This window comes from Amphiura filiformis, chromosome 19 (genome assembly GCF_039555335.1).
Source record: "Amphiura filiformis chromosome 19, Afil_fr2py, whole genome shotgun sequence".
NCBI classification, from domain to species: Eukaryota; Metazoa; Echinodermata; class Ophiuroidea; order Amphilepidida; family Amphiuridae; genus Amphiura; species Amphiura filiformis.
In genome coordinates, this window is record NC_092646.1 from 56,327,220 (window position 1) to 56,338,523 (window position 11,304).

The 11,304-nt window shown below is 34.4% G+C and overlaps 1 protein-coding gene across 1 annotated transcript; it reads right to left on the minus strand.

Annotated features, from left to right (window-relative positions):
* Positions 1–1,995: 1,995 nt before the first annotated feature.
* LOC140141529 (protein CMSS1-like) lies at positions 1,996–9,715 on the minus strand. The gene is made up of 5 exons (XM_072163434.1): positions 9,501–9,715; positions 6,387–6,529; positions 5,095–5,224; positions 4,142–4,371; positions 1,996–2,975 (listed from the first exon to the last, which is right to left on the minus strand). The coding sequence occupies exons 1-5, from the start codon at positions 9,598–9,600 to the stop codon at positions 2,712–2,714; spliced, it is 867 nt and encodes a 288-aa protein (XP_072019535.1). The 5' UTR covers positions 9,601–9,715; the 3' UTR covers positions 1,996–2,711.
* Positions 9,716–11,304: the final 1,589 nt, after the last annotated feature.

Consider the following 11,304-nt stretch of genomic DNA (forward strand, 5'->3'; position numbering starts at 1 on the left):
GTACTTTCGATTTGAATACGCCGATGTAAGTCACCGTGCAGTGTATGGTAAACGCGGGTACGGACACAGCATATCTTTTACATAATTTGTTCAGCAGTATCTCGGGGAACCTGCTGCATCATTTTCACATGGGGCAGAGGAGCATTGGATACCAATGGCAGAACTTTGCTTTCCGTGTCAAAAACAATACGATTATATTGGAAAATTAGAAACTATGGAACAGGATTCACGCTTTATATTAGATACATTTAATATATCCGAACTACTTTTAAGTAGTTTTAGACAGACCTAAACATTTCACAAATACTAATGTCAATTCATTGCATAAATATTTTTCCAAACTGAACAAGGATCATACAGTATTATATATATTGATGACCTAAGATTGTTTGCATATTCAAAGTACATGTAGGTAATGGTATCTCAAACGGACGAGTTACAAAACACACCAAGGATCAAAGGTTGGTACAAGAGGATACCTAGAATATGTAAATATATAGATATCTGGTTCAATATTATTAACATTGTCAGGGTCTTGGATTTTAGTTTGTGTTAGCGGAGTTTGAGATATTGGGTCTTTATAATGTATAAAATATATGCTTGGGACTTGAAAAACATTTTGTTTTATCAGGAATTCTGTGTTAACAAGTTTCCACTGTGTAGAACCCAAAAGTTTGTCTTGTCAAAACATACATTGTTTTACATATCTTGGTGAATATTCATCCTGTAACACGTAGTTCAATTATATTGTTTTTTGATTGACTCAAAAGCTGGAAATAAAAATAATTTCAACTCATAAAAATGGTATGTTCAGTGTGTCCAGACACACATGACTCCTTCAGGCATCTGACTTATGGTGACATGATAGACGACAGAGACGACTTTGTAATCAACAATGCCGTTCAAACTCCAAAAAAGCTCAAACCTACTGCTGTTTGCAATCATTGTAAGAACAAGCATAGTCTCTTTCTGAGCAGAGTTCAGGCGACACAAAGAACACAATGATTGTGCTCTCTTTTGAAAATGTCACAATGGTTCCCAATAAATATTCAAAAGTTATAGAAAGCTTACAAAACGTTTTAATACATTTCTAAAAGTTGCCACAAAACATTTATTCATCATATTATATCGGTTGACAATTTAATATTTGAGAGTGTACAGATTTATACCGGTTAGTATTAGACATCAAAGAGAAGTTTAAAACTAGTCAACAACACTCACGTTTTTGTCTGAATAATTTCAAGATAACCATACTCCGTCATCAGCGGTGTGATACTGTTGAATGACTGATGTATGACCTTTACTTCTTGTTGACAATGTCCCTTTTTTGACATTTTGGAAGGTGTTTCTAGAAGCAAAGTATCATAGGGGGCTGAGACCTTTCTAATATCTACACCGCTGATGACGGAGTATGGTTACTCTGAAATTATTCAGACAAAAACGTGAGTGTTGGTGACTAGTTTTAAACTTCTCTTTGATAAAATTTAATATTTGTTTCAACGTTTGAAAAAAATATTTACTATTTAACATTTTAACAAGAAATTTTGAAATGAAATTGATAGCTGTAAGGCTGAGACTCTATATAAGCGAGAGGAATTTGGTGTGAGAATATTGTAAACAAATGGGGCTCCTGGCTGAGAGATGGACTTTTGGACCTAAATTTAGAACATTATTTTTTACAAAACCCGGGGTCTTTGAGTGGAGAGTTAAAAACAGGACACAGAAACCTATTTTTGAAGTGTCGATTTGGCTCTTCTGAATGGCTTCCGATGGCTTTAATAGGCTATTCCATTTAAAATCCACACTACCCCTATGGAAGGTTTTGGAAATATCTTCTACAGGGGGAGTATAAATTTCAAATGGAATTAACATATTAGCAGCTCTGTTTGAAATTCACCCTCCCTCAGGGGAAGATTCAGGTTGAATCTTTCTCAGAGGGTGTATGAAATTCAAATGGAGCTGCCTAATGTGCTCATTCCATTTGAAATTCAGATATTTCCAAAATCTTCCACAGAAGTAGTGTGGATTTTAAATGGAATAGCCCATTTCAAAACAAATAATAAAACAGTGCTGAGTAGTTGTCAATTATCATTCAAGTTGGAAATAAATTAAGAATCTTTTAGTAACAACCCCAAGATAAATACAGTGTTTTTTGAATGAAGGACACAAGCATGAGTTTGAAAAACACATCAGGCCTTTGAGACAAGAGCATGAGTTTGAAAAACACATCAGGTCTTTTAAAACAGGGATGCTTTAAGTTTGGACTTTTAAAACAGCCCAATATATGGTTTTGGTTAGATTTTTGTTTGTCAAATCCAATAAATAATCTAATCAATATTATCTACAATCCTACTTATGCATCTGTTTACAGAAGCCCAATATGTGTCACCTCTAAGTGCCCCTCCCACCAAATACAAAGAAGTTGGTTGAAGCGCATACTAGTTTGAAATAACTGCTTAAAATAACAAGAGCGATTATTTTGTAATAATGAAAAACATGTTATACAGATGCAGCCTTTGTGTAAGAAAAGAGCATATAATGTCAGGACAAATGCTCATGTTGTAGGACTCTGATTTTCAGAACTTATATAACTTATATTAATGGCAGAAAGAACATCGCCTAAGGGAAGTTTTCATTTAGGTGTTCGAATCAAAGCGCCATTCTGGACATTGTCACCCGTCCTTATACCACTGAATAATTATCAGTTGCAATTAAAATAATCCAATTCTTAATTTCTCACTATTCCGTGTAGCTGGGATGATATGTTTCCTTAGCAGTTCAAGTAAATCCTGCCTTACTTCAGGCATGTCTACCATTCGGCGTAGCTTTACATCACGCCAATTCCAGTCCAAAATCACATAGAATGTTTCCTCAACCTTGACTCCATCTGTCTGTATCAGCGCTGATATTCTGTTGGGCGTGCCGACTGCAAAATGGGCGCCATTTTTGTTCAAGAGTTTGATTTGTTCTTGAATCTGTGGAGATAGAAATATTTCAGATCTTATTATAAAATCATTTGAAAATTTCAAATGAAAAGTGCAAAAATAATGTGAGACAACACATTGAAGCAGAGCAGTTGTGAGAAGCCAATTTAAAGATAAATGAAAAAGTGTATGCATTAATAACAATAAGGAATTGGCCTCATATAATTACTAGATTTGGCATCCGAAATCAGCAGGTGAGGGCCACCGTCAAACATAGAGTAGCGGAAATCTGGCATTTAATTTTTGGAGACCATGTTTTACCTGGCCCTGGTCTTTTACAACTGGATAATTAGACTATTGCATTTTCAACTAACTCATCAAGTCAAAATATAGAAAATTTAATTCTGATCATGTGTGGCTAAACTCAGGAACAAACAACCTACAAAACTTCAAGAAATACACATATAATGTAGTCCTTTTATGTGCAATTGTTTGCTTTTCATCGAAAAGGGACAGTATTTATTATTATTTTTTTTAGAATCACCTGTAATGTTCTTTCACGCAGTAGCTTACGTTTGTGACACTCTTTGGCTCAACAGTATACATTCATTGGGCTATTCCATTTAAAGTCCACACTACCCCTGTGGAAGATTTAGCTAAAGTCTTCCACAGAGGGAGGATGAGTTTCGAATAGAATAGAGAGTTGAATAACTTCTATACGAAATACTCACTCCAGTTGTGGAAGATATAGGTAAAGCCACAATACAGAGGGAGTATGGGTTTCAAAATGATTAACCCTTACCAGTTACATTTAAAATACATACTCCCCCTGTGGAAGATATCTCCAAAATCTTCCACAGGGGTAGTGTGGATTTTAAATGGAATAGCCCATTTTGATCAAATGGTCTGATATTTGGAAGCATTAAAGGGCATTTCGTGATCCACAGCCCCCCTCTTTTCTCAAAAAAAATTGAGATTTTTATATCACTGGAAACCTGGAAACATTGTCTATGGAGCAGTGTAATACACATAAGCATGCAGTGTAATACACATAAGCATGCATAACTCGCGAACGCAAAATCAGAATCAACTGAAATTTTTGGAATAAGCTTTTTTCATGGACGGATATCTACTGACAAATGTCATAAAAGGAGGATGCTAGGATCACGAAATACTCCTTTAAATGGAAGGAAAATGTGATTTGAAAATATGCCTACCTTCAAATGTTTAGCAAACAGTTTGGCTGACACACATTGACCTTTGAACTCTGACCCCTGTCTATTAAGGTCCACAGCTCTCTTGGCAGATGCAGTGACTAACAACAGCAGACAAGCATTTGGTTTGACTGGTTTTGTCTTCTTCACCAGGTTGTTCCATTTTGGAATGCAAGATTTCAGATAGCTGCTCAGGGGTGCTGATGTTGAATTACTTGGTAGAAAGCTTTTGTCTGTAAATAAAAAATAAAGGATGTAAAATATACGGGGTCCTAGGGGGCCCGTAATAATAAATAAAACATACATTAATGGGCCCATAAAAGCAAAGAAAAATAACCCCGGGGCCTGACGTTCAATTTCCCCCCCCCCCCCCGGCCCACAATGGCTCTCAGCGGCGCTGACTATAATTGGCTCAAACCTTTTTCACATGTTTATGAAACATACCTTACCTGTTACAAAGCAACACATAAAAGCATTAGATAAGACTTTTTGACAACTGATTTCGAAAAAACATCCAGGGTAGCCATTTTAAGACACAGACTGTTCATGCTTTGATTTAAGCTTGGCCTAAAGTGTGTACCGTTAGCTAAATGCTTGTATCACATACATAAAATAACAGCTGTTATCAAGTTGTCTGACCCATTTAGGCCACCTTAATTAAAACCTAGGTCTCAAAACTGCTGCATGGATCAATAAAATCATTTTGTTATCCTCTTTTTTTTTTTTTAATTTTCTTTTCTTTTTCTTTTACAAAAAAGCAAAAATAAAACTTGATTTCAAACTTTCAATAAAATTTTCCGACTTTTTCAACACATAGAAGAATTATTTTGTAGCAGTGACTTTATTTACAGAATAAAGGGTAGGAATTTTTGCTTTTACTATCCTCTACCATGTGATAGACAACAGGCAGGTCCAATATTTTGAGTAGTGGCGTTAGTTCTGAATGGCTTCCTTACCTGATAATTGAAGTTCTTGCATTTCAATGGCTGAAAGTTTACCCTGGTATTGCTTATGTAGTAATGCCATCAGGTCTTCTGAGGTACCTGGTTTCAGAGCAGCATCAGCAAGATGTTCACTCATCTTCTTCTGTAACCATGACAACAAAACAAAGTGAAAAAAGAACAAATAAATCTAATCCTCAGATGCTTCTGCAAATATGTTGGAAAAACAAATACATTGGCATTGGTAATTTACATTTTGTCATCCTTTTTTCCCTCTTGAAGGATATCTAGAAATGCAATCATGTATTTTCTTCTTGATATAATGATAAGTCAACACTAAACAAATGCACAAGTATGGAAATATCACTGAACAATCAAAACATTGGTAATTCAACTTCTTCAAAGATCGGATGCAAAATGCGATATAACCTACAACTATTTAAAAAAATCACTAATCAAAGACAAATTAATTCCTACTTGTCCCACGTACATGTACAGCATACCATACCAGGGTTAATACTATAGTTAAATATTTTGCCACATAGTGTAAGGATCAATCTTGCAAAAGGAATTGTCAAGGAATCGTTTAATTCTTGCTATGCATCTGCACTACAGTAAAACATTTAAAGGATGTTGCCTAAAAATAGTGCAGTATTTTTCTGGAATGGGGATCAGGATCAGACTTATTTATTAGCATTTTGTAAAAATGGCATTAAATTTCACAAAATGCTAATAAATAAGTCTGATCCTGATCCCCATTCCAGAAAAATACTGCACTATTTTTAGGATTGAAAAAATATTATCAAGTTCTGCCAATTGAAACAGAAATCAATCCTAATCATTTGTTTAGTATAAACTGGGGTTAAAAGAAAAAGTTCATTATTTTACAAATTTCTTGATAAAAGAGCCCAAAACATGCACTTTTGGCATGTTTTTTTGTCAATCGAGTCACAAAAATCAAAGACTTGGAACAAGTCTAAGCATTCAAAATATTGAGTATATGCTGAAATTTTGCTGAACTTATTGCCAGTTAGAACTAAATGAATATTAAGGATTGAGCTGTGCTTCATTTGGCAGAAGTTGATAAAATTTGTATCTCAAAAAACTTGCTGTATTTTTATGGGATGGGAGTAGTGCTGAAAATAATGAGAATCACTTTTGATTCTGGTCCATCACTGATCGCTTGCATTTACACAGAGCAGATATATAATGCAACAATCAAAGCAGATATTATATACGGTATGCAGTTTGTGTAAACTGTTAAGTAGAGATAAAATTCCTCTTCATCATATTTCAGCCATGCTTACTTTCTTTCTCCTTTTCTTCTTCTTGGGTTCACCATCAGGGTGAGCATTATGCGATTCATCCTTCTTTGCCTGGGAGATCTGTTTCTTTGTTTCTTGATGAGGGCGCTTCTTTCTATCTCTGTGACCTTGTGCTTTGAGTGGTGCTGTAAAATATTGAAAGAAAGTCAACAAATTACAAGGGAAATATATAAGCTTTAGACAGGGCAGGTACGCTGAAAACGTGTTTCGACCTCAAGCATTTTCCTATTCAGCCATTTTATGGTGCCACAACTCATTTTCTTCTTGAAATAAGTTTTTAAGTGTTTTTGTTTTTTTGTTAGGGTGGGGTAGGTATAAGGGCATGGGGTTTTAGGGTTAGAATGTGAACAGGATTATTTTGACACATTAAAATGTAGGAAAGTGCTCAACATGAGAAATGTTGATGTATTCTGGTCTAACGACAGTCTCCAACAACCAGCAGAAACTTCCAAAAGTTATAAACTTAAAAGTTGATTATCTCTTCAAGGGAAGCAGGTATCTTCAAGTGGTTTTCACCATTGTGCTTTAGTGTCATCACATTCACAGGGTTATTTGATATAGGGGGCCTATAATTAAACAATAATTTTGGGGTGTCATGCGAGTTAATTCATCGATATAACTTTCATCCATATTTCAACATTTTAAACACAATAAATAACATCCGTTGTAAAAAATGTCAACTCTATCCAACCGAAAAACCATATAGCAACGTACTCTAGCATCGAATGCGTAACTATCGTGTGCAAGTTCGAAGCTAGAGAGTTCTCGAGTATTATTGGCAAGCCAATCTTTGCTACGGAAAGCACTATAGTCTATGACAAAAACGGTTTTCAGTTTTGGCTTTCTTTACTCATGCCGGCTTTAATTTAATATGTGGATTGATGACAAATTTGAATTCACCATTTATACAGGATCTACATCACTGACATGATCATGACATCATGATGATCATCATCATTATAATCTGCATGATCATGATGCGGGCGATCTTTTCCTTTAGACTACCCTCGCTATATTGACTATGTACAATATTACTTTTGCTTCAAGGTTTAATACCTTTGCATCACGGTTTACCTTTGCATCAAGGTTAAACAGTTGCCAAACACTTTGGAGTCAAGGTTTAATGTACATATGTCAACATATTTGATGGAGGGCAGGGCTTCAATAAATGAGGGAAATTATGGGGTAAAAACAAGGTTAAACAACTATTTGAAAACAAGTGAAAACAGTTATTCTGCTGGTAAGTTATTGTCTCAAAAACAATAAAAAAATTATCGGAGAAGCAAAAACATAAAATCAGCATCACTTCCGTCACATTAAAACATGATCAGAGGAGTGGAAAGTGGCAAAGAATGTATGAAATGAGGGAATTTTCTTAGAAAAAATATGTACAGCATGTTTTTCTAGAAATTCGCCATCTTGAATCAATGCAGAATTGCATAACGCATTAAAAAACTGTTAAACGCGCTTGAAAATGCACAGTGCGCAAGCGTAAACTAAATTACCATCAAAACGAGCGTACATCAAGCGCTCGTGCTACGGGGACGTTTCAGAGCAGGCATCGTCGGTTTGTATCTGTCCCGGCTCTTAGACTTTTACGTTACAATGTACCGTAAAATGGGGTGACTTTGGACACTGGGGTCACTTTGGACACACATGGGAAAAACTATTATTTCATGTAGGCTGTTTTACCTTTAAATATTTCTAAGAATATTTTTGTATGTTCTTATGTGGTAATGTATGGACATTACAAATGACTAAAGTTTTCCAGTATAATTTGTTATCTTATATGTTTTTCAGAACTTTTTTAGCGGGGTCCATAAAATACAGGATTTTTGTGGTGGTCAAACTTTCGGTACTCCACCGGAACATAAGAGTGGAAACTCAAGTCTGTTGGTTGGATAGTAAACACAGATGAATCAAGAACCTACCTGGATAGTCATGATATCTAGCCACTCTTAAGAATTTAAAAGCAGGCTGTGTCCAATGTCACCCCAGGGTTTGGCTTCCTTTCCGGGTGACTTTGGACATAACAAATGAATACAAAAAATTTGACACTTTGTTAAAAATACACCACAGTGACCATGCCCTACCGCAACAGTGTCCTCTGTGCTCCTACCCACCTCACAACTACTTCCACCCTCTCCATTGCTCTACTCTTCAGGTCGGGGTGACTTTGGACATGCACTTGATTACATGGTGTCTAAAGTCACCCCAAACCCAGGGGTGACTTTGGACAAACTTTGCCCCCCAAAAATGATCGTAAAATAAAATAAACTCGACTTGACCTTATGGGCATGAACTGTCCTCTATTGGTACTTGCCAAACCCAACATGAAACTCAGAATTCTACTGATCATTATAAAAATATTTACAGCAATACATCAAAATTGTCCAAAGCCACCCCGTGTTACGGTAGCTTTTTTGATGAAATAAAAAGGGTATGTTTGTATAGCTAAAAACATGTTTAACCTTGATGCAAAAGTTTGTTTTGATAAATTTGTTAATATTTTGACCTATTATTATAGCTCGGGTGGTCTACAGAAAAGATCGCCATGATGTGTAGGCCCCCTACTGTCAGCATGGTCAGTGTCATGATTGTTAGTGTTAATATGCATGTATCATATTCATACATTGTATGTGTAGGTATGCCAGGCAAACCTTAATTAACTTAACACATTTGCTAGTCAGCCAAATTCGCCTAGAACACAATACATATATTTACTTAGAAATATAAAAGAACTGGCCGGTCAAGGAAACAGCTACATAAATATGTTGTCTATACTTCACTAAACCAAAATATATGATTTTTGATAGCAGTTCCATTAAAAAAGCTGCTATCACAAGATCTAGAAACACCACCGAAATGCTTTTTTTTGGAATTTTGCTAGCTGAATCTTTTTGATGAAAGCAATCTTTGACAAGATGTAACTTTGCTACGGAAAGTGCTATAAAAAAAAGGTTTTCAGTTCTGGCTTTCTTTACTCAAGGGCTTTAATTTGATATATAAAATGATGCAGTTTGATTGCAAATTTGAATTCACCTGGCATACCTAGTACCGTATGTTGATGTGTGTCATGTTATTAAGCTTACTCACAATGCACTTCATTTTCAGTCAAACTTTCCACTTGAGCTTCAGCTTTTTCTTCCCCTGCGGGTTCCTCGCTCCACCAGTCGTCGCCTAAATCATCCGCCATTGTTAAATACCACGACAACACACAGAAATAAAGATATTTGATCAGTTTTCTGAGTTACTTTCGTTGCAACAAAAACGTGTTTCGGTCCGTTAAACGCAGCTCGTAGCCTATTATCGTCAGGGCGCACATCACTATAAACACAACACATAAGATAGGGATAGGACTCATGATGATATGGGATGATCTGACGTAAAACTTATGAATCCCTATTTTTATTTTTTTTTATTTATTTATTTATTTATTTATTTTTTTATTTATTTATTTTTTTATTTATTTATTTATTTATTTATTTATTTATTTATTTATTTATTTATTTATTTATTTATTTATTTTATTTATTTATTTATTTATTTAATACTTTTAATTTAATACTTGCATTACTTTTTGTTTATACTTACGCTCTCCTTACGGATCGAGCACTTTGTTTACTGGCAAGTCAGCCTTATCTACTTCGTATTTATTTATTTATTTATTTATTTATTTATTTATTTATTTATTTATTTATTTATTTATTTTAAATTTATTTATTTGTTTATTTATTTATTTATTTATTTATTTATTTATTTATTTATTTATTTATTTATTTATTTATTTATTTATTTATTTTTTTAATATTTATTTATTTATTTATTTATTTATTTATTTATTTATTTATTGGATGATCTCACGTAAAACGTATGAATCCCTATTTTTATTTATTTTATTTATTTATTTATTTATTTATTTATTTATTTATTTATTTATTTATTTATTTATTTATTTATTTATTTATTAACAATTAACATTTATTTAATATTCACCAAAAATATTTGAAATTTGGGTGAAAATCAGGTTTTAGGATTTTGGGGTAAAATTGAGCATTTTCTCTCTAACCATTTTTGGTGCAAATTTCTCAAAATTGGTTAAAATATCAAACTTTTTTTTTTAAATATCAAAAAAAAGAAAAAAAAAAAAGAGGTTTGGGTCTCAAAACACTCATTTTACGTACATGGAAGAAGGGGTGTTTTTTTTTCGGGATGACCCTCGCTTAGGGTAGTTGTTTTAAATGACCAAATCACCAACCATTAGTAGTGCCATTTTATCAAGTTATTTGGCACACAAGAGTGGTTCGGTTCCGAGCGATTTTACCCCGGATTCTACAAACCAGATTTAAAAAAATGTTTGAATGACACTCATACCGATGTCTATCTTTGTTTAGCCTATTTCAAACTTTGCTTAGGGTATTTTTATAATGTTTATCCTTGTTTAATAGGGACAACTTTCAACCCAATTCCTCGATTAGAGTGTTTGAATCGAAAATCCTTGTCATAGGGTTTATAGTTTTACATTGACCAATGACCATAGACCCTTAGTATGGTTTGACAATTGACATTGTTGTTTAGGGTCATTTTTGAAAGTAAATTCACACGGATTTTTGTTTCTTTTCACACGGATCTTTTTGTTCTTTTTGTGGGAGCCCATTGGAATTAAGTCTACACAGAAAGCTAGACTTTATGTGGTCATCCTGGGCCAATTCGGCATTTTGGTGTCTGTGTTATTGGTGTAGGCCTACAGCTAGTGTGTTAATTTATTAGGGGTGGTGCAATAATTATGTGTACCCCGGGAAATGGTCTGCCAAAATGGCACCCCCCCTTTGGCCGTGCCAAAAATCTTGCCCCCCCTTTCCATGTGCCAAAAACCTTTGCCCCTCCCAAGTTTTTTGCA